We start from the raw sequence: 24,771 nt of genomic DNA, 5'->3' as shown, positions 1-24,771 counted from the left end.
CTGAACGGACCGGGAAATTAATAAATGGAGGACACTTTGATTGTTTGCAAGTACAACATTAGGTTTTCTCAGGCAAAAAATTAAAAACGGTTTTTTGTTATTTGTCACTGGACCCAATGTATGTTCGTACCTATCGCTTTGCAAAATAAAATTTTCCTCATTCAATGAGGCAATTGACATATATTTCAGGCGCTCTTCTTGTGGTGATAGTTACCAATAGAAGGGAATAAATAGCACCTAAAACAGCACCTTTACAGTGCTGCGTTGCTAAAAATACACCTTGTGTGTTCCGTTGGTTGGAAAATACGTCCTTTCAGTCCATTATACTAGTGTCGTAACTCATTATAGAATGGCAGTGTTCTTCCACCCACCTCCTTGCGCCGAATCATCGCTCATTTATCATTCCATATTTATTTATAGAATTAACCTTCGGAGGAAGCGGCCTCGTGAATGTTTACGCTTGACGTCACAGGACCCATCCCCTCCTCCTTGACCCTCTCTGCCCTCTCCTGTCCCCTACTATTGTACGTTTGCTTTCGCTTTGTAAATAATGCATTTCGAATGAATTAATCAACTTTCAACTGCAATTCGGTGCCGTGTTCTTGGTGATTTTGATACAGCTGCACAAATTTAGCACAGGCGCAGTACTTTTAAACGTGCCGTCCTTCTGTAGCGGAGGGTTCAAGTTAGTTCCTGCTAAACATAGCCCCCAGACCTACGTAAGAGATTGGCTAATATGTGTCCCTTCCTTTGAATTGATCAAATTAACTTTTGTGCGTGTGATTACCAATTACATTTTTTTAAATTCCACTCTAAGGAAGCCCTTAAGGCTACAAGACTCTTTTAGACTTACCAGGCGATCAAGGTTCTCGCTTGTTTTTCGAAATGTGGCTTTTTTAACTCACTTTGTCTATTAATTTACTATCAGTGTGTGTATTTTTTTTTACGTTAGTCATTTGTTCCACTTTCGGTTTCTGGTAAAGGGATCACTTAGGTGTTCCATTATTGTACCTTCTCCGGGTGGGCTATCCTCTAGACCACGCCGGTAGCCCCAAGCCTTTCTGTAAGTCAAAAATACACATTTTATCCGAGTATTGTCTTCTTCCGGATTGATGAAAGCCTCGGAGCCTACATTGTTGGTAACTAAAAGCAAACCCTACTTTAAAGGGCATCTATCCTGAATTCTACCGCTGGGTGATAAACCTTACTGGGACAAAAGTAGTACACTTGTTGCAGATGGGAGAATCTATGATCACCCTTAACAGAAGGGGTGGAAATGACGTCTACCTTCAGTAATTACCCAGATGCCAGCCGATAACCGTCTAGAAAAGTTCGTCACTGGGCTGTCTACGGCATCTGTGTAAAGGAGTCAATGAGGTAGGCTCGCAGTATCCCCTCTGCCTGTCTACTTGCTTGATACAACCCAAGTAGATATGGCTGGGTTTCGCTGAAGTGAGAGAAATATGACTGGGGGAACAGACGCGAAACCCTACCCCCACGAAATCTTGCTGAATACCTTTTTGTTATGTGCCTCTGCCTTTGGACTAGCGATTGGTACACGTGATAGCCAGCACATTCTTCCTTACTCTGATATGATTTTCACACCGGAGGGAACTCCATGTTCGGCAAAATTGCCGAGAGAGACCAATGACTTTGCAGTCAGGTATTCTACCACTTGCATTGAAATCCGATGACTGTCGTGACTGGCTCGTGGATGTTTTTACTACGGCAGGAGAATGACCAAGGTGAGCGTCGAGGATGAGGCTTAAATGGGTAGAGGAGCTAAATAAAACGTCGCTTGTTTGTTTAACTCCAGGTTTTGGTAAAGGAGCCACTTGGGTGCTCCACCATCGCACCTTGGCTAGGTAGGCTGGCCCCTGGACCATATTAGTAGGTCCCTAGCCGTTTGCTAAGTCGATAATACATCTTTTGCCGTAGTATTATGTCTTCTTTCACCTCCAGGGGAGCCTCGTGGCACCACGGTACCCTCTTAACCCACAATCAATCAAAAACTTAATGGCGACTGGATGACCTTAGAACCAGCAAAACTGAGAGGTGAAGTGAAGCTTCTCTTTCATTTGGCTTAACTCCATTAGCGTTTATCAACCAAGACATAGAAGTCGTCCTGGTCTCTGCCTGGTGCTCTCGAATGTCGTGTCTAAATCCCGGTGAATTAGGAAAAATATAAACCGCAATTTGCTATTTCTAAATTTATTCCAAAATTCCATCTTGAGGTGTGGCAATGACACTTTTGTTTTGCTGTCTTGACTCTGAGATCAGGAGCGGTATCCCCCAATGTAACCAGAAAGCTGTGTGATGTGCACGATGCCAACAAATATTATTCCCAACACTTTCGTGACCGGTGCCTTCCCAACTTTGGTGTCATTTTAGGTGACAATCGGTCATATTCCGCCAATCTCGTGGCTAAGCAGGCGCCCCCGATCTCCGAAGACGAGGATGTCAACACTAATCCCATATTCCACACCATAGGATGTATTTCACTAGTGAATCGTCTCCATCCTAGGCTCTCAATCCAGGGGTAGAAGAGGACAACACCAAAGTATTACCGAACAGAGGACATCAAAATCCAGTCAATAATTGAAAACCTTTTGGCGTAACAATGTAATACTATTTGCAATTATATACGTCAGGGAAGGAGAAATCATGTTTCTTCCGCCATACAAGGTCGACTAATTCATTGAAACATTGAAGCCCCTCGATTCTACATGCATCAAGCCCTTGCAAAAACCCATCCGTTTTATCCTGCCCTTTTATATCTGGAGTGCTCGTTTTTATCCTGCCAAATTTAAAGCCTTTCTCTACACTTTTGTCTTCACGCATGATTTTTTTAAAGAAAGAATTTCTCTACGCATAGCAATTTCTCTTCCATGAATAGGCGTTCAAAAATAGCGCCCTACCGTGCGCGGTGTTTTTACGTCGTTTCGAGATTGTGTCCACTAAAAGTCACGTTTTGTCTCTTTTGGTGATCACCGATTGCTATCCATTGGAAATATAACAGAAGAATTTATAATTGCTAGTAAATTCTAGAGAAATTTGCTTTATTAGCGTTGCTTTTAGATGTACGAAACAGTGTTCTGGCAAACACTTCCTCAGTTTTCGAACTTAGCCTTTCCTTATCAAGTCACCTACCGGCGGTCCCGATTTTCTTATCTGAGTTCGCATGTCACACCTATTTGACGCATCGACTAAAAAGGGAATAAGTTAGTTGGAAAAATGATATTAGAAGAACTGGTGCACCGTATTTGAACAATGCAGCAACTGGATGGCTGTGTTGGTCGATCTACTTCGGACTTCGGTTTTTCGAACGAGTAAATGTTAATCAAACAAAGGATGCGGTGGAATGGCGGTTGTACGAATAGCCACTGGCTTTCTTATTTGCGTCTGACTGGTGCAATATCTATAAGCTCCTTTTACTTGTCAAAATTAACCCGATCCCGCAAAGATGTTGGCACCGGCATGCTTTTGTTTGTCGTATAATGTGACGCCATTGTCTAGGCCCAGGTCTTCAAGTACACAGCCCAGGGATTCCTCTCTAGGGATTGCCCACTCCTTTGGAAGCATTTTTGAGTCGACTGAATAACAACGAACTTGCCGCATTTAACCTCATCTCTTTCCAGCACCCCTTTCCCCTATTCTAGACTGCGCATAGTCACTACTTCGGAGCAGAAGAAGAGGAAGGTGAGGGTCAAGGACAAAAAAGGCAACTGTTTTTTTTTTTGGTTGAGCCTATTTATAGACGTGGGATCATCAATTCCAACACCTGAGAGGCCGTGATTTGGGACACTCCGAAGGCTAAGGTGTTGGCGGCGGTGTCCCTCCGCCCCTTTGCGCACCTCGCTTCAATCAATGCCGTTCAAAGTAGCATCTTACGGGTACATTTTTCTTCCCCTAAATGGACAAAATGTGGAAATGTGCCCTTCTTGATAAATATTCTAATGAATTATCGTCGAATTAACTGACAAGTGATTTTAAATTTACTGGTAAATACATCTCGCATACGCATTTTCAAACTCCAACACACTGTAGATAATGATACGTTCATGTGCCTGCGAGGTGGCAAAATAAAAGTAATACTTGTCTAGACTTTCGCCTCAGAGGTGAAATTAGCTTTCGGTAAATGCCATCGTATTGAAGATAAACGACAATCTCGCGCTGACCTATTGAACTGATCATGGGGGCCGATTTGCCCAGGGCGCACGAGCTGTGCCCTCCATTTGACGAATTGCTGTTTTATGCGCACAGTGCAAAACAAATTGTTATAAATAGAATAGGAGATTCTGAATTTAGCTACTACTTTTTTAATTATTTCATTGCGCATCCAACTGCATTAAAGGGCCCAATCTACTGGGCACCTATTGTTACGTAGGAGTCGACTGAGGGTACTTCAATTAACAATTTTACAAAGGAGGATTAATTCTAAACTTTTCATATTTTGCTAGTTTTATTTAAAAGCAGTCAGATTTCTGTTTGCTTTTATAGTTGCATTTTTAGAGCAAATGCTTCAAATCAATGTCGAAGACCACGAGGCATCAAAAAGTTGCATAAGCCCTCCTTTGAGGAGAATGTTGGGTTACTGATTATATGGTGCCGTCTAATTTTATCACCTTTCAATGCTCCTTTTAAGGAATGCACCATCATAATTTAAGGGTGGGCTTACATGATGATTTGGCACCGATCAGATCTCCCACCGTCATGAGGGTCGGATCTTGTGAAGAACCTGTACCATAGTGGACACTGTTTTCAACATTTGCAGGCAAAAAATTCTTTCGCATTCTAAATCGGGGCTCTGCACCACTTTCTGCTGCTGTTGCTAAATCGCTGTTTCAACAGAGATTACCCCAATTACTTTTACGTAATTTTAAATGGCTTGATATTCTCTGTGACAAAAGAATATTTTTAGGGTATGTGTTGCACATCGCGTCTAATCAGACGAGACGTCTACAACAAGTTTGCCTTACGAAATCGTTAATGGCTTATGTCACTGTGTTATTTTTAAAAGGAACAAGCAAATACAATGGAGTTCATACTGCCCGAGAATGAGATGTTATGGCTTCATGGTTAGGTACACAACCTCCCTTGTCCCGGCCAGTACAATTACCATCTCGTCGGCATTGATGTCCATCCATCTCCGTGGTTAATCAGATCTTCCAGCATGACTTGAAGACCCACATTCAGGGTTGCGTTTCCAGTAAAACGATGTGGATGGATTTCTCTCACTCTTGTAGATGTTCTTTAGTTTGACCAGCGCGAATGGCATGGATTGTGGTTAAAGATGTCGCTAAAGCAAAACTGCTGACCTGAAGTGACTTGGTCTGAAACCTCATAGATTTAGCCCCGAATGTAGAACAGTGGCTCTGAAGTAATTTAATGCATACCTGACTCGAACTTGCATTTACGCGGGATTATTTTTGGTAGCATGGACTGATTATGCGTAGTCGCAGAGAGAAGGATAAATGCTGATGAAGTGGTTGGCCTAGTTTCTGCCATTTTTGGTACGTTACAAATTTGTAGAGCTAAGTAAACCCATTAGTCATTATTGTAACAGTCGAGAGAAATTTTTCATTATGGGCAATATCAGCGGCAAATGCTAACCCGTTTTGGACGAAATGTGCTTTTCTTCTTTTTCTACTCCCCAACCACCCCACACATTATTCTATCTTCGGTGGAGATGGAGACTGGGCGCCCACTTCACAAACTATGAAGTTATCTTTAACATCTTTTCATATCACAGGAACAGTATCTGCCACGAATTGATGAGAGGCTAATAGGAATGTTTGATGTAATTGCAGCTCTCCAAGACTTCTCTGAAGCCAAAGAAGACCAAATATTGGGGCAGAATATGTATTGCAGACTATAGAAGAACAGGAGAACTACTAGTATGGGCTGGAGGCTGGCCCACTCTGTGAAGGTAAAATTGCGGAGTACTTAAGTGGTTCCTTTAACGGCACCGAGAGTTAAATGAATAACTGAAGTACTACATAGCCCTTCTACCCTTTTGAAAGTCACACATGAAGTTCTCCTTGGTCAGTCTCCTGCATCAAATGTCACAACATAATTGGTGCTATAAAAATAGTCCAGTTACCAACCGGGTCAAGCATCGAATTTCCATGCAAATGGGAAGGTATTCGCCCACAAAGTCACTGAGCCCTCTTGACAACTTTGCTGGACCTAAAGTTTTGTCCCTTATGGGAACTAGATGCGGAGACAGCGAATGTGATGGCCATCACGCGTGTCTATTGCTAGTCGTAGGAACACTGGCGTAAAATCAGATTTATTTAATAAAGGATGGGGATTTAAATAGTTTTATAGGGTAAGGTTTCGGGTCCATTCCTCCTTGCCACTTTGTTCGCACTTCAGCTCTACCCAGCCATATCTATCTGGGTTCTATCAAGCCAGTAGCACTCCTGCAGATCACGGAAGTGGGGTGGTTACCGAAGACAGACATCATATTCTACTCCTCTGTTATAGATCACCACAGATTCTCTCATCCACAGCACAAGTACCTCTCCCGTCCCACCTATGTTTGGCATTTAGTAATGGAAATCAGTGTAGTTGGCCTTTAAAATCGGATTCACCTGCCGCAGTCATCAAAGTGGCGTCTTGGGACTTCCCTCAAATAGTACGAAGTCATGATGGGACGACAGAAAACGTATCACGCTGCCCAGCTGAAGTACAACGGTGGGGCCTTAAATGCTTACGTAACCAAAACGAAGAGTTCAATAAACAACCAAAATCTCACAGTATTATCCACTCATTCAAGTTTTACGCTTTCTCAAATCCTAAATCGTCAATTTAGCATATGGACTGGGGGCAGCAGTGGTCTTGATTGTGATTTCTACAACACTTTGTGGCCTCATTTAAACAAATTTCATGAGGGCGTTATTAACAATTCGTTAAACGCTGAAGTAGAAGCCTTTTGCAAAGCATGTAGCTCTATCTAGCATCTGAAAACAAAAAAGACTGATGTTTTCTGTTTATTTGGTAATTATTGCGCCGTGAACTGCATAAATGACCCTGCATCCCACCCAGGTAAGGCGTAGGCGTGTCCGCGACATTTTGATGGCCCTCCCAACGAAAAAGAAACACGCTTTCTGACCTGTGCTAAAGTTCGTAACTATCAACCAAACGTATTCCAGTTTACCGTTTATGTAAAGATAATTTTACAGTCTGGTCCAGTAAAAACATTGCTTTGTTTTGGAGGAAACTTGCACAATGATAAGACGATGGCTGTTGAGATCCTTTTCACTATACTACTTCACCAAATTAAGCAAGACTCCCAGTTACATTAACAGAGAGTGTTTGAGAAAAAATGAATTTAAAAACTGACTAGTTTTTAGTCACGCCCAATTCGCGACTGATTCAGCTATGTGTTTTAATTGCTTTCGCCTCATCAGTAGTTTTTTTAGAGAAAGCAATAAAAAAACCGTAAGTCTTGTGGCTGTAATGTTGAAGCACCACCGTCACTTGTGGCGTAGAGTTTAATCGGGCACCAGGAACGACGACTTAATAATTTGCATTTCCTTTCAAGATACTCGTGGTACCTGTGACACTAAGCCTACTCAATATAATTGTGGTCAAAGAATCGGGAAAAAAGGAGACCTGGATACAAAGTTCACTTCAGGACCTTCCTGGACTGTCAAGAACGAGTTTTGTGCCTCACAGTATCGACAACCGTTTTGTCGACTGACTATACATCCATGCATCGACGAACACACACGTGGCCGAGGTAACAGTGGAAATTATGGCAATAGTTTTGGTTACACAGCGACCGGTTAAGCCTTTCCATTCTTCTCCAATTTGGTTTACAGGCTGCCACATTGTTTGCCTTACACTACCTTCAAGACAAGACTGAGCGTCAGGGCATTTCCACTCGCAGTGCGCAAAGGACAAGCAAAAATGATGCGACTGGCAACTTTTTTCTGGTCACCCGGACACTTAGGGCTCCGCCATTGTACTCCCGCTTGGGGGTCATGGTCTTCGAGCTACGCCAGGAGCCCCTCCAGATCTTTGGTGCGTTACTAATACATTGTCTGCCCTGGCGTCTATCGACTTAAGGAAAGACTTCGGTCCCCACAAATAACAATAAATTTGGAATTAGCTGTTTGTTTTTTTATTTTGGTAATTTGATTTTTTATTCCTTTAGGAGTTAAGACAATAAACAGTGGCCTCGAGCGGGAGAGTGCGGTACTTTGTGATACGCTGATTTTTCTGTCTGAATTCTTCTTTTGGTTACCCATTTATAACAGATGCATACGCAGACGAACAACTGGAAGGTGGGTCGTCAAATTTATTGAATCTATTCGGCTTTTTCCGCGTTGTCTTCTAATCCGTGCAGCTAGTAGGGGTAACAGCCCATAGCAACTGCTTAAATCATAGATTATTTTGACCTTCGTCTAGCTACAAAACTACCGAAAATATCGCTTGTATTACACGAGGGATGCTTTTATTTTTTTCGTATTTCTTCTTTGTGGGAGTTCTGTGTCCCTCGGTGTTTGAGGTCAGGCACACCTGTTTATTCCATCCCACTTGGAAGCTCTAAGATTTTATCAAAGAAGAGGAGTAGTTTTTTCATGATTTTCAATCACTAAAAGTTCCATTTATTTATTTGTAGAATTTCTGCTTTATTTCTTTTTGAATGATGAGCTTTTCTGCTATTGTCAGTCATCGAAGGAAATAGCAAAGTTAGGAAAGAATATTTAAGAGGATAGTATTTTTCTGCTATTTAAACATATTAGCGAACAACAGTCTTGCAAATTCAACTTTGATATTTCGGTATGTCTTCCTTAAAATCCATCCATATACCATATGCATGCATGAATGTCAGTAAACACTGTCACTTATTTCAGGTACGTGTTTACCTACTTCATAATGTCCTGCGAATTCATGGTAGTTCACTTACCGGTTGCGGTTATATCTTTCCCAGAATTCCCTGGAGACGAAAGAAGCCACAATACTTAGGCATAATAAGTATTGTTGAAATTGCAGAAGGGCAGAGAACTAATGCTATGGGCCGGAGGGTAGACCTCCCAGCGGACGTACAATTGCAAAGCCCCTAAGTGGCCCATTACCAAAACCAAGGGTTAACTAAACAAACAACGCATTACATGGTCTCTCTCCTCATTGGAGCTTCGCCTTGGCGGTCTCTTTGGTCAACCTCCAATATCAACCATCAAAATGTAGGCGGTGTTTTAAGGAAACACTCACGAACCAACCGCGCCAGTCATCGAATTTCCGTTACCAGACCACAGCATTACCATTCCCTCCAGGCAATTCTACTGAATCTCGAAATTCTTTCTGTTTTGTAACAGTAGAGAGGGGGGGTGAAAAGTGCTGGCTGTCCTGTGTGTCCATCGCTAGTCGTAGAAGCAATGGGCTAATTGCAGGGTCCTGTACCAAAGAACGGGGTTTAGCATATTTCTGTGAGAGTGGATTTTCAGTTCTATTCCTCCTTTCTACTTTATTTTCGCTTCAATACTGGTCAACAATAACCATGTCTGAACCACTCAAATGGTAGGGAGGTAAGAGAGGGGGACATCGTGTTGTTACTTAATTGACACCTTCATACAGGTACACTAGGTCGCTCCGTGACGAAACTTTTCCAGATGGTTTACGGCTAGCGTAGCTTCAGGTGTTAACACCACTCCTGCAAACCACGCAACTGAGGCAGTTGCAGAATGCAGACGTCATTTTAAGCCCTTCTGGTGGAGATGTTCGCCGATTTCCTCGTCCGCAGCATATGCCCTTTTTCTGTAACGCTAAGGCTTATCACTTAACAGTAGAAATCAGGATAGTTGTCCTTTAAGATAGGATTCGCTATCCGCCACCACTTGTCTGGAGACGAAGGAAAACATAACACTCGAGCAGAGAATGCACTATCGACATACAGAAGGGCTTAAGTACTATCTGTGTGGCCCTGGTGGAACCCCTAAGTGTTCCTTTGCCAAAGCTTGAGTTAAACAAAAAGCTAAAGTATTAAGGTGATTTCCATTTCAATATGGCCTGCGAGAAGTCCTTTGCATCATGTGGTGATAAGTAACACTAAATGATGGCGTAAACAGACCGGTTGAACTTAAGACACTAAATGAATGCAAGATGTTCTCTATCGGGCGACAAATCTATTTTGCTTAATTTTGAGTCGAAGTCAAATTAATCCATTCGGTGAGGCGAGTGTTACCATCGTGTTGGAGCATCCAAACATTTAAGCTGTGATGGTTGGTTGTCAGCTGCGACTCCGATGTTGCCTCTGTGTCTTTTCAAACAATTGCCCTGTTTGTCTTGTCTTTCCCGCTCGATTAATCTGGATTGGTTCGTATCGAAGTACAAGCGTACCACATGCTCTCATTTTTGAATAGATTATTGTCTTTGCCTTACCTTCCAAGCACTTCATTTACGTTCTTTTGATAACTAATAACAATGAAGTAGTCACTACATTCCCCATGGCATTTGTGTTAATTAACTCCTTAGTCGCCTATGGCATTTACTGGCACGAGAATATAATTACGCCTTTCATTAATATAGAAAATGGTGGAAAAATGGGACCTCCTTAATTCAACACTTCAGAGATATAGTGGTACTGCTCTTTTTACTTTCTTACCCATCCTCTCTCCTCCTCCTCCTCCTCCTCTTCTTCCTTGGCAGAGGTGTGGACGCCCAAAGTGCAAGTTATTAGGATATGGGACCGTGCAGCGAGCTGAAGGAACAATTCCCTCTTCCCCGAGTACGTAAACTGATTATTGAAACTTTCGTTGCAGGGCCGATTAAAAGTACTGCATACACCCCTCTGCGTTATTTCATGGCTGGGGATGTTCCACGTTCACTTGGTAATTACACGATGGTGAAAAATTGCCTTGACTTGGTTTGATGCACTGCCCCGCAGCGCAGAAGAGGCGGTTTTGTATTCGGAAAACATAGCTGGGGTCTGTTTATGCCAGTGGTCATGAATTTGCTGTTTTGAATGACAAGGTGCACAATTTATGCCTTCCAGCTTGTATTTAACCTTTCCAATGCTATTCTACCGTTGTTGAACGCAAATGCGTTTATTTAAGTGATCCCTTTAATGTCTTCCTCCTGTGGTTTGCCTAAATGCTCGGGTAATAAAGTAGCTATCGGATTGGATCTCAGTATGGGCTCCAAGACCTTGTAATCCGTGTTCCCCTTTGCTAAACCCACCAAGTGTTTTGCATTCCCTCCAACAAGTGGGGTGCGTTGGTTCCATCGTCCATTCAAAACTCTTACCTACACTGATGCAGAGGATGGGTTGTACTATTTTGATTGTTTGTCTAATTTTTCGGTCTCAATGACGGGTCTTTTGGGGCACCTCCAATTGGCTGGCCCCCAGGCCATGCCAGTCGCGCCGAGTCCTTCTGTATGTCCTCAGCGCATATTTTGCCCAACTATTGTGTCTTCTTTTGCCTTTAAGGAAATCTCAGAATTATGGTCGGCACTTTTTCTTCATATTCAGAGCACTTAAAAAAGTCCCCATTTTACTTATAACTTCCTACTTTAGAAGTCAGGGCCATTGGCAAATAATTGCGGCACGATTTTTCAACAATGGGTACTACTATTGCTGAGGGAAGATGGCCAGATGCGATGTAGTGTTGTCTGTTTATTTTTAAGTGGAATGATTAAAATGAACCTTAGGCTTTTCATCTAATTAGCTGTGTCCATTTTTACTTTATTCTACCTCATTGAATTCTCCTCAAGATCTAGAATTCTTGCGTTTTTAGTAAATTAGAGCGGAACCGTTTAACGGTTTACTTTTCTGACCTGTTACAGTACACCGAATTCCTTTATCATACAAATGGCACTCCATTTACTGACTTTTACTTAATGTATTCTACGCAAGCCCCGAGACTTCCGTGAGGATGGAAGAAGACATAATACTCTGGCAGAATGTGCATTGTCGACGTACAGATGGACTCGGGGCGACTGGCATGGCCCGAAGGTCAATTTGCCCGGCAAAGGTACAAGGGCGGTACTCCTAAGTGGTCCGTCACCCTCACCGAGAGTTGAACAAACAATTGATATATTACGTCGGTTTTAAAAGTAGCAAGATGGTTCACACCTTCAAAAGTCGGAATTTTTTATTTCTTGGCTGTCATGACGCCGATCCTGTGTAATGAATCGCAACAAAGACCGTTCGCATTCTTTTTTTCCTTATTTTTCCATCGCGACATGCCAGCATTCTAGACATACAGACTAAATGACATGCCACCTTCTAGCCTGGGCCATGATGAGTGCAGATGAGGTGTGAGATAAAAAATGCTTATGAATGGCATGTTCGGCTTCAACTTAACTACCACCTTAGACTGTTCTGCCCCTTATTTTAAACTTCAATCAAATTAACCGGGAAAGGATAACATTTTGCATTACTTCAGTTGTTTGCTTAACTCTCGGTTAGGAGCTTTGCTAATTCACATCCGCTGGAAGGCCTCGCCTCTGGACCGTGTCATTTGTCCCCAACCCCTTCTGCACGTCAGCAATATATACTCTACTCGAGTATTATTTCTTATTTGGTAGCCAGAGAAATCTCGAAAGGCTATAATTCAAGTCTAGTTGAATGACCCGCAGATCAGAGTCGGCACACTTTAATGTTACACGAGTCTCAATGGTACATATGACTCGAAACACTCTGTAATTTCCTGTTTTTAAATATGACTTCATAAAATCTTTTCCCAGGAAGACTAATCATTAGCTGATCCTAAAGTGTTTAAAGGTCAAGGCTTGTGTCCTTTAATGGTGCATTCGTAATGGCATAATAATAGATGTGTTCCACCTTTTCCTTCCTAGTTCAAAAGCGCATTCTTCGTTTATCCTTTGATCATTTTGTGTACTTTCATGGTAGAAAACGAAGGGAAATTTCCATTTAAACTATACAGAAAGTCTCCATAGCTTTGCCGCCAGTTCATTGACAGGGTAAAGTGTAGACTTGGCACCAGACTGTTCCAAAGCAGCCATGTGAATTTTTCTAATCTATGGGAGGTAAAACTGTAGACGTTAAGAGGTTGTGGACCACGAGCAGTAGGATGTTGGTGTCAAGTGTCGGTCAATGTGCGAGTGTTTCAACGTACCCCAATGGGTTGGTGCACGTGGTCCAGGGGCCCAGTGCGGTACAAACGGCCTGTCTGCCCATCAGTTACTCGTCTAAGCAGGTCCAAATCTTCCCACGCAAAAGAGTCTGCCACTTCTGCAATGGTCCGACGAGCAAGTGAACAGATTTGTCGGACTGGGATTGTAATTTATGGGACGGAAATGGTGTTTTACATTTATTCTTTTATTTGGGATAATTTTGGTCTGCCATTGGAAGAAGAACAACAGTTTCGCTGGGAATGACGCCGTAAGTGTGTCGTTTTGACAAAAATACAGATCTAAAAAATCAAGTATTTGGAGCCTTCTACTTTATGACCAAAGAAATTTACTGTATTGCCATCAAAGATGGCTGATACTTGGCTCCCCTTCTTTTTTCATACCACAACAATAGGTGATTTAAGCAATTGGGGACTACTTCATTTTTAATCTATGATTTCTCCAAAGCACGTGGTTTGTGCGCGTTATGGGTTTCAAACGCCTATTATCACCTTTTCAGTATTGCAGAATGCATAGGAACCAGCTCCTAAATACTAAAAAAATTTAGTAAAAGACCTTAATATACATGTATGTATATTTATTATCAAGTTGACAAGTTGACTTCCGATTTAATCGCGTTACCTAAGCCGCAGTGATTGGATTTAAGGATTTTGAATGCACGATTGTAGCTTGAAGCATTGATAGTTCAAGATGCATATTTTAAATATGAAACTCATTCAAATTTTTCACACCACTTTGTTTATATTGCACGACCGAAATGAGTTCTGCACGTTTCTTTCCCACCACTGCCTTCATACCCTTAAAAAGAATAGGTGATTTGGATGGGATAATGCTTTGGTAATTTGCAGTAAATAATGGGTAGAGAGGCATCACGGTTTGGACGCGTTCAGGTTACGATTCCGCCTCGAGGGCCAATAATGTCCAATGAGGCACAATCTCTTGTTGTCTGACCATCTCTAACCTAAAATGTGCACTTAAATAATTGTGTATTACACTACCACTGCACTTGCGGAATTTTTAGTTTCAACTTTTAAGCATATTATCTGGGAGCAGTTTAGAGCCCGTACAGAGGCTAAGCTAAGACCGTCTTGTGCTACTTATTTACATCCAGTAGCGTGTCCGTTTTTATTTCAGCTATGGCCCAATCAGGACGTGGATATTAAATAAGGGAAATTTTACTCAATTTACTCCCTTTTTCCAATGTTTGCAGCTTTTCAAAGGATTCATTGCTTATTGCTCAGTGCGCTATTTTACCGTCTTTGTAAGAGCGTATCACTTACTTAAGATGCTTGTGCCTCCGATCGTTTCACCATTTCCGTGGATTTCAAAATAGCTATTTTGGGTTTAGAGTGTGCAACCTATAATCACAGTATGATGCATATTGCGGCACATACGCAGAAGAAAGATTGGTTGTTAGCATGCGGAATGATTGGGAAACCGTAGGCGCAATCATTTCATTAAGGTAGTGGTGAGATCGGTGAAGACTGGAGATCCAATATGGTCAAATGCACAAGTGAAACAATCATCGCATAGCCAAAGGGTTTCATGCTTTTTTATATGTTATTACAATAATTCCTCTGTTATGGTACTGGTTGTTTAAATCGCCTACAAAGTATCGGTACTCATTTGTCTATCATCAGTAGTCTTTATTGTTCTCTATTATTTTCCTGCTCAGTTGAATCAGATATAAGCAAAACATTTCCGCTTTGTGAACCGAATTTAACTCCGTTTTGAGGCAACCAAAGCTTCTAGTTTAATGTGCATGGCATTTGGTGTAGGTGCAGTTGCAGAATGTACCACCCGTACATGGTGTAAACCGTGTAATTCTGACGACGATTCACTCCAAGGTAGATGTTACATCACATTTAAGAGTCTTCATTCTTAAAAATGAAGCTTACATATTGTAATTAAAAATTACTTGAGATTAACGTGCGAATCACTTTCAGTAATATTTATGGTGAGTAAGGAAACGATTGGCTTGCGTCTGCATCCTTCTTGAAGAGCGATTCGCAGAGGAAGCTTCTAAGCAGGTGGGCTCCACACGACAAGCATTGGCAGATTGCAATAAATTTTAGGGACCATTACTTTTTTTCTTCACCTGTCTTCTTCTTGCACTGTGGAGGTTGGATTGTTTACTGACCGATCCACGCCTAGAAATGGCCTTTCTGCTTCTGTACTGCAATATTCTTTGAGGAAACGAACACAGCACACCGTTGTCACGTGCTGCTTTGTCCTCAGAAGGCTTCTCTCCCGGATGTGTGGTGGACTACGGACGCAAGAGATCACTAGGAATTGCTAATTTGCTCAAATCCAACGAAGTACATCTGAGGTTGATCTATTCGAAACGACTGGAAAGGATGAGGGAAAACGTCTTCCAACCAGTGAATAAATCAAAGGTAGATCCCACTCTCAAGATCCAACCGAAGACCTCATTTTGTAGCAATTTTGCCTCATGAAAAGTTTTGTGCTTCACTATGGAAGTAAAGTTTGTATCTATCTCCCCCACTCACTCACTGATTTTCTTGATGTTTCAACAGGTGCGCATCAACTTTCTTCGCCATCGGCATTAGGCGAGCACATGCAAAATAGGCTGAAAATAAGAGCCAGCTAGAGACGGAGATGAGGTGAGGGAGGTTTCGATTTTGAGCGACAAAACCACATTATAAGAGTGGGATTTACAACAAGCCTCTGTCTCAGTGGGAAAGGATTGTAGATAGTACTGATGAATATTTTAGCGGACGAAGCATTGTTAAAAATTATCCGTAGTTTTGTTTTTATTGACTAAAAGTGGTGTGAACTTATTTGCTTGCTTTATGCAAATCTGTCGGCCAATATAAATGTAGCAGATAAGTTTTGAGAAAAGTCAACGCCAACTATTCTTCAGATAGCAAGGGCCCCTCAAGTAATCCAAATTTGGTGTTTCTTCGTCCCTTTTGATTGACATAAAGGCGTATTGTATTGAAACCCGGAATCTGCTAATATTTTGCAATTTTGATGTGCAGTACATTGCCACCACGCTCTTGCATATTACTGTGTTCCACCACATCCACATCGACCTGCAGTATTCTTGAATGGATGGTTTAGTTTCGGCTCACAAGTCTTACCCCAAGCGCCAGTCAGGCCTCCACTCAACCTTGTACGTGGAGTTCATCCAGCTGGCTGTGGCTGAGGCTTGTTTATTCCAGGTAAGCAGGGTCCGGGACCTGAATGCGTGTGGATGCAGGCGCATGTGCCTGCGGGTTTGTGGGAATGGCGCTGAATTGACACATACAGTGTTATTTGTTGACGTCTGGTTTTGACGTCAACTTTTTTGCATTCGGTAGACTCCGACATTCCCCCTCGAGGCCCATTTATCAACTCCTCAAAACCCCTCTATCAATGCTATTGTAGGTCTCTTACCTGCTGGCAGTGTGGTCAGCAAACCCTCACTTGAGTCCAGTGGCGTGACTATAGCTGTATTTTGGACAGGGAAAGTGTCTAGAGCCAATGAAGACCTTTACAAATTTGAAAATGAATTAGTCATCACCGAAAGGCATCAAGAAACTTTTCATTTACTAAGTTTACCTTCCGCTGAAGCAATCAGGTGCCAAGGGAAACAATATTTGTGTAAAAATTCATCCCGTATAAGCAAGACAAAGATTGCGGTACTTGTGCTGTTCCCTTTTACAATTGTAGAAGACGCCATGATAAAGATCTATTAATAATTTACCAAAATTTTCCCTGACACCATAAATTTCTAGGACCATGAAGTTCATCCTCTCCATTGCAAAGGACCCTGTAGGCGAGAGGCCATCCACATAGCATCAAGTCATGCTATCAATGTTGCCAAGGCCTAAGTACCATGTGAGACTTCGCGGTGTCTAACTGGACTCTGATTCATAACTTATTAAATGTTCACCAGAGTAGCTAATGGCATCCACTTCTTGTTGATGCATTTGGACGACTCTCCTTGTCCACTTTACAGCGAAGTGGATCTCCTTGAAGCGAGAGAGATAGAGAGAGAGTGCTAATGCGTGAGAGGGGGAGGAGGAGAATGAGGTTGAGGAGAATCCCTTTAGCATCACTCTCTGCTCGAGTCAGGCGAAAAAAGTCTCGACTTTACTAAAGACACTCATCCGGAGCCGCGGCACTTCCCTTTACAAGAACTCTAATTGCCAGCCTATTAGAATTGCTTTATGAAAAGCGTTAAGGTCCTACTTCTGTGATTCCACAGTACGTCCTAAAAACCGTTAAAGGTGAGTGGATGACCGGTCACTTGAGTGCTAGCGTGATGCATCCAAATGGTGAAATTAAAATTCAGGTAGACCGCTCGCTTCGAGTTGGTTCTAAAATGAGCTTCTTTCTGGACTCGCGTCATCCACTCGCTTTACGCTTCGACTGACGGTTCGACGTCTGTTCCTTCTCCCCTTCCCCTTTTCTCCACTCTCGGTCCCATCCCCCTGGTGCCAGATTGTAGTCGGACTCGAGTGCATGAAGACTATATCACCTCCTCCACCACCACCAGTAGCATCAGTGAACGGTATAAACAAACGCAAGGGAGCGCACGCGTTCATCACACCAGCTTGGGGCTGTTTACAAAACCACAGAGAGAGAAGTCGAACGAACAAGCGAGTTAGCGAGAGAGCGGGCGAACGAGCGAGAGGGCGGGAGAACGAAGCTAAAAGACAGGAGAGTGGGGGGAGGGTGTTCGAGTGCGTTTGCGTGCAAGGGGGTGGAAGGTAGTTGATTTTGGTGTCCACCAATTGTGTCCCTGTCCACTTACCACCGCCACCACCGCCTCCTGACTCCATAAATCAAATGTAGGAACCACCCTGATCATTTACCCAGTGGGGCTAACGCCGAGGGAGGAGGGGTGAGAGCCATATGCGCTGGTCTGATTAAACAGCGACCTTTTATTATATCAATGTGGATAAGTGATTATGTGCTCCCCTTCTCCCCCATTGTATTGTGGTTTGCCCCGTCGACGGCATCAAGTTATTAAACGCGGCATCCCACTTATCATGCCAACTTAAATAGCCCAAATAGGGGGCCTCAAAACTTATCCTCAATCGGACTGGTTGGTCAAACTGATTCCGGTACAAAGGCCTAATTTCATCAACACTACTACCTCCATTGTGTAACGCACGTTAATGTCTGTACTAAGATGTTTTTTCGAAATCCACTCGCCTTTGTTGTTTCAAGCTCAGCTAACCTAAAAGCAAAGTCAAATTAGTGGTTTTCAAAGGAGGAGGCCTTGAAGGCTTTGTCTCAACAGCCAATCTCCTCGCGTTAGTGATAGGGCAACATGGTTAGGTCTCATGCCATTGTTTTTGATAGGCATGTGTGAGCATAAACTATTCGTTTGCGTCCCAGCAGCCTCCTTTTAGGTAGTTTTATTTCACTTTGATGAGGCCGCCAAGGCCTCACCCTACTCCCACCTGTGCCTCTTCCTAAATCGCTTCATTAACGCCGTTTGTAAACATTTGGTGATCGCCCCTTAATTTGAAGCTCTAGCTCGAATGAAGCTAGGGATCTACAACGCCAAGATTCACACTTTGTTAACCTCGTCAGTCCAGGTTTGATACACGTGGCCTGCAGCAAGCAAACCTTAATAAATTCCTTCATCGACACCATTGATCAAAGAGTTCGTCGGCTTGTAACGGCAATTGAAAATTAGCCAAGCCGTATTTCAAGTATTCATCTTATCACCCCTCTCTTAATCGGTGATACTCAAGGGGGAGCCCAATGCCACTCTTCACTGACGGGGCTGGTAAGCACTTGTTGATTCGCATACTCGATTAAAAATCCCTTCGAGAAACTACCCACCCATTTTTGCTAGGATTTGTTTTCCTGTACTTTTGTTGGCTTCACTAAAATCACCACTCCACATCGTCAAAATCAATGGATTTTGAGCCAAAACAATTTCATTCTGATAAACTCACCTGCTGATCCCATTTGTGAGGACGTGTTGACTTTGTTCAATTAAAATACTTGCTTGTGTAAACTTTCTACGAGAAAATTTTTTAACCAAATCTCAAGTTATCATACCTTAATGTTTCTCATCACTGGAACAGAAACAGCGCCCTCATAGATGAACAAACATATGGTTGGAGGACACTTACTCTTAATTGAGGTCGAGTAGGTCAATTCACATTTCAGACGCGAACAATTAAATGGCCGGGACTAATAAGGGGCTTGTCGTAACAACCATCTACAACGCCTTGGCTATTAGGCTTCAGCGAGCCAGATGCACTCCCCCTTCCCTCTACGGAGAATCAAGTTTGAGCGGGTGGTAAAGATCATTTATTCTGAGCTCAGTTGGCATAGTGATTGTTGTCAGGATTGAGTCTAAATTCACACGACCCCGGCTTCGTCCTTGTAGGCCTGGCTTAAACTGGAAGCATACTCCCCTGTTCGTCAGCGTGGCTACTATCATTAATCCGTACGAGCGAAGAAATGATGCCAACACCAAGCTAGTTACAATTTTCACGCACATATTCTCATTACCAATGCAAGGTTTGGAACTAAGGGAGCATTATCGAAATGCTTTGACTCGGTCTGGTTGGCAGATTTAACTTCACGATTGGAAATTGTTGTCTTCCGGTAAGAGAAGTACCCATCAATAAGGATTCATAGGGCTTAAAAATCTTTTTGACCATCTACACCAAAGTGAAATAAAGTGAATAATTGTAACTACCCCTTTTCTGGACTTCGCATGATACGATCAATGGAAAACACACCTCTCGTCGATTGTCCTGAGTTATGAGAGTGGTCTAATTCTTCTTGAGAGGAATGTCTTGGCGGTGGTAGATGTGGTTCTCTTGGCATAGCTCTTTTATAGCGTTTTCTTCGACGCAGAAAGCTCCCATCTTCAAACATATTTTTGGAATCGGGATCGAGGGTCCAGTAGTTACCTTTGCCTGTACCTTCCGCTCCCCTGGGCACTTTGACAAAACAATCGTTCAGGGAGAGATTGTGCCGAATGGAATTCTGCCAACTGGGATACCTTTCTCTGTAGTATGGGAAACGGGATGAAATGAAAGCGCATATTTCGCTCAGCGTTAATCTGCCCTTGGGGGAATTTGCAATGGCCATTGCAATTAGAGCGATATACGAATAAGGTGGTTTTGTCGTGTGAGCGTAAGCTCGCTCTGGTGACGGTCCTGCTGAGTGCGAAGATGGGGAGCTCTGAGATGTCCACAGCTGTGTGGAAGACAGGGGTGATGGCCGTAGAACTGGCGGCGGAGGTAAAGGTAGTGCCAATTGGGTTGGAGGCAGCTGGGGAGACAATGATGGCAGGAAGGGAGGAGGCAGTCTGTTGAATATTTCCATTAGCTGGTACTGAAAGTTAATTACATCAGCGGAACTTTGTGGGTTGCTGAAAGAAAGCACAGGGAGGTTGGCCATGGCTAACTACAATATCAACTGAGCGGTTGGCTAGATATATGAGTATGCGAACCAATCACAATTAGAGTTGTGGTTGGCCAATCACGACACGCATAGGTCTCGATGCGTACAAACCGTTGACCTATTATAATCTACTGCAGGACCCTTCTACCGCTTATTTGTAGCTCTTAATGCGCATAATCTCCTTCCGAGTCCTATTTTTGTATTGGAATTATTCGCTGTACTAACTGCCAGCACCTTCAGCTCAAAAGCAGTTGTAGCTTACCTTTTACTTAAAATTGCAGGGTTTTGTGTGAACCTACAAAGTATTTAAGGGGAGCAGTTTTGGACGGTTTGCATTTGATTGAAGATAACTCACGCTCACAACCTTGACGACAGACCTTAAAACACATGCTCCTTGACACCTCTCTTTTAGTCGAAATAGACCATAAATATTGCAACCATTCCCATGAGCAGTAGCACTAACTCCCCAGCCTTCTATTAATCTGCCTTCGTTGCCCTCCCCTTTCCTCCCATTCTCAGAGACTCCTTCTCACAAGACATCAATGGTAAAACCTCCACACACACACACACACACACACTCTTCACAACCAAGGTGTTGGGAGTTATTAGCGTCCAGGCCTCCTCACAAGTACACTGCGCTCTTCCCGCCTCTCCTAGCCGGGTTTATATAGCCATTGGAGGGATGACGCAGGGACCGAGAAGAGCTTGTCAATGCGTGACAGTCAGCGTTGTCGGGGGTATGATAATGGCTCCGGTGGTACACTTGTGTGTGTGTGTGAAAGAGCAAAAAACCTTCCTACTTTTCATAGCCTCACGCCTTCTCCCCTCTTCCTTCCATTCTCCCACCTCAAATAAGTAGACCAAAAACTCACAAACACCTCTTTTGTTTAGGTATGCGCATGTGTGGGAACTTTGAGGGTCCTGATGTTTGGTCCTCGCGCCGCGTGTATCGTGCGTTCGCGCAATAATGCGCACCAAACCGACCAGCACTTGTTTTGTGGGCGCCGGTTAGAGAGCCCAGGGGAGGGGCAATTGAAAGGCAGTGATGACTGAGAGGGTAGAATAAGACTGATGAGAGAGCAAGAGCCACATTACGCCACAAATTCATGAAAGACCGGGGGAGGAGAGCTGCTTCGTTTATTTTATTTAGTCACAGGAACGCACCACTTTTGTGTGTTTATGTGTATCCCAGTCTGGGCGGAAGATGGACGGGATTCAGTTAATGCACAAATTGCCTCCGTTCTGTCGTTATGCCCCATCGCGCCCTTAGGGGTAACTTGAGATGGCCCCACCTCATGCTTTAGGGTTGCACCAGTTAGAAGTGTCAGCACTAACTAAACAATGTGCTCCGCTTTCCCAGCTTCCCCGATGATGCCAAACTTCTTTGGATGGCGATAAATTCTAGGGTTGTGGATAGTGGACCGGATAAGGCGTCTTCTATCCCAGCTAGTACGTGTGTGCGTACAAACGATCATGTTTGAAACATTTAAGGAAAAGCAATTCAATACAAATATTAGACGCTTACTTTTATGGTTGAATGCCTTCATATGATGAAAAGGTGGCTAATTATGAGACTTAAACACATTCCCAGGCTTACTGACTAAGGCAAAATGAACTGTCGTAAAACGTGCAAAAGGTCAGGGCAATAACCACGCTATCAGCGGTCAGCGCCAATGGCAACTTCGGGTAATTGCTAGGCCTGTAAATGGTTATCCATACAACACATCCCCCTGCCCTCCTCCAATGCAGAGTTGACTTTGATCTAATCGGCGTTGCCAGTGGAACCGGAATGCTCCCTACACCTAATTGGTATTTATGGTCGTCCGGGCAGGTGACAAGACGAAGTTAAGGCGAAAAAAAGCATAAAATTACCTCTCGGTATCTGTAGCAGCGAACTGTCGCCCCCAAGGCAGGAGGAGGAAGGGAGGGGAGAGGAGTGTCCTGTTTATCACCGGAGCCGATACCAGGGTATGACAAATATATTTAGTCGTTGCTATATGCACAAACCATGTGGTTATAACACAACCCCTGTCGCAAATGAGTTGACTACGTGATCCTTTATCCCACCGCACGAAAGAAGGCTTGTAGGTTGTGGTACACTCAGTCATGCCTCTATTGGCCCCTTCGAACAGGGAGGAATAAAGAGCATCAAAGTGAAATCAAAGCAATAGCATGTTCGTCAACTACCTTCTATTGAAGGTCAAATCATTCAGCTAACCTCAGATTATCACAAATGACATCGTCAAAACTTCTTTTTCAAAAAGTCTCTGTTACACAATAAGCTCTTCTTGACATGACAACTACTACAAATTGGAAAGCAGGGAAATCATGGCCTAAAATCATTATTCGAGACGGTACAAGAATTAGTCTTATATTTTGTAAAAGTTTAAATAGAATGTGGGAACGAAAAAATCACGCCACCAAGATAAGACCATCTGTTTTCTCTCCTCTCCCCACCCCTACTGACCCTCTGATTAACCATCCGACAACTCAGCTACAAGTTGTCACGCGCATAGCAACGAGCCTACTTTGTATCATCAGGTTGCCCACTCTGACGCAAACCACTAAGAGCTCCGTCTCCCCTCTGATCCCCAAGGTGGTGATGTCGGAGGCAGGGGGGGGGGAAGGGAGGCAAGAGAGAGTGATGGGGTGATGAGACAACATACTCCCTTCATATGCACATACACACACACACACAACACTTGCGCGTTCCCCTTTGAAAGGGTGGTGGTTTAAGGAGCATTTTAGCTGGGAAAACGAAAAACCAGTTTCCACTTCTGTTCACACAACAGATTTTGGCCTGGGCATGTGTCTGAATAAGCTGTCTCGACCTTGTGGTTAAAGAAAACTGCAACAGTGCATCAAGCACATCATCTGTGAAGGTGAGACGAGGTGGTCCATGGCAATACAAGTGCACCGAAGAACGGCGAGGATTCGAATGACGTCTTACTTCTGAACAACAGCTCCTGTGTTAAGTGTAAACATACTTAAAGTGAGAGTGGCCAAATCGCATCAAAGACAAGCGTAATTACTGGGTTAGACGAGAAGTTTAACCCATGGTGTAGAATTTTTTTAAAAAAGTTGTATCAGACAGCGTCTAAGAGATTTTAAAAATCGCCATGGCAGCACGTATCTTTTGGCCACAAGATTTTCCAAACTCACTTGTTATATTAACTCATGTCGGAGTCACAGCCTAGCAACTATGTGATTGCAATGGGATTAGGTGGCTCGAAGGTGCGGGAGGTGAGCCAAGGTACAAGGAATTAAGTAAACCATCTGCAAGTCGGACGGGTGAAGCAAAAGGATTGGGGTAGAGGAGGGAAGTATCGGTAGTTGGAGTAAAGGGATGCGAGTAGGGAGCGCGGTGTACCCAGCAAATGTTTCATTCACTTGCATCTGAGGTAAAAGATTTAGCTTTTAAACGTGCCGGTTGTCAAAACACCGGCTAACGCTGCCCACAATGGTGTGGGAATTCGCGATAAGGAAAGGGTGAGTGATAGGGTGAGGGAGTGAGGTGACAAGTTAGCTATTTTTTACACAACTCCGATTAGCCCACTGTATTGGTCAGCACTCCAAACGCATACACACATACAGGCACAAATTTTACCAGTATTTTCATCTCGGAGGAGGTTTGGTCAGAAAGTAGCAAAGCAGTTCTTCTAGACAAGAAAAGTTGCTAAAACACCTTCGCTGAACCGATGTAACTCTGAGATCATGAGGGGGATACATTCGCCTGATTGAGTCGGTGTGGAAAATTCTACAAAGCTGTCGCTTTAATCCAGCCTAATGTCTGCGGAAGGAACACTTTCGCTTCTTTGGCTCGTGCCTTTTTTTTAAAGTGGTTGTTCTACCGAGACACTCAGCAATCGTATTCTCTATCGAAGGCTCAGGGGAAAATCTGCCATACACAATGATTTGCATTAATTATTCTCTTCATTACCGAAAGATTTAAGTATCCATCGACCGGGAACATCAAAAACGGATTTCCCCTTTTCAAACTTAAGAAATCTATTTGAGGCTCGCTTTGGTGCAGCCAGATCTCTCAAACCGCTGAGTGGTACGTGTTGCTAGTATATGATGTTGACATCATAACAATTCAGTTCTGAGCACAAAGCATTGTCTGGCAGCTGAGCAAGGTTTGATTAAAATTGCGCTGGAAGCATCTGGGTTGCCTGCGGACTGCTCTTCCAATTCATTTCACTTGCACACCACCAACCCCCATCACAAGCAAGCACTTACTTGCTCCAGCAACTACTCCATCTACATTATTAGAGG

The 24,771-nt window shown here is 43.3% G+C and overlaps 2 protein-coding genes across 2 annotated transcripts; one reads left to right on the top strand and one right to left on the bottom strand. All coding sequences in view use genetic code 11, as the record gives it.

Moving 5' to 3' along the window:
* Positions 1-450: 450 nt before the first annotated feature.
* On the top strand, positions 451-9,201 carry EGR_02735 (hypothetical protein; the record flags this gene model as incomplete). Its single annotated transcript, XM_024491984.1, has 5 exons — positions 451-524; positions 3,660-3,699; positions 7,830-8,031; positions 8,165-8,205; positions 9,148-9,201. 5 exons carry the CDS (start codon positions 451-453, stop codon positions 9,199-9,201), a joined length of 411 nt encoding a protein of 136 aa, XP_024353478.1.
* A 5,743-nt stretch (positions 9,202-14,944) lies between these two features.
* Positions 14,945-19,965, bottom strand: EGR_02734 (hypothetical protein; the record flags this gene model as incomplete). Its single annotated transcript, XM_024491983.1, has 4 exons — positions 14,945-15,000; positions 16,507-16,601; positions 19,029-19,094; positions 19,784-19,965. 4 exons carry the CDS (start codon positions 19,963-19,965, stop codon positions 14,945-14,947), a joined length of 399 nt encoding a protein of 132 aa, XP_024353477.1.
* Positions 19,966-24,771: the final 4,806 nt, after the last annotated feature.

Source organism: Echinococcus granulosus (assembly GCF_000524195.1).
Source record: "Echinococcus granulosus chromosome Unknown EG_S00013, whole genome shotgun sequence".
Taxonomy (NCBI): Eukaryota; Metazoa; Platyhelminthes; class Cestoda; order Cyclophyllidea; family Taeniidae; genus Echinococcus; species Echinococcus granulosus.
Note: the sequence above shows the minus strand (reverse complement) of the source record. Positions and strands in the feature narration are given on the sequence as shown.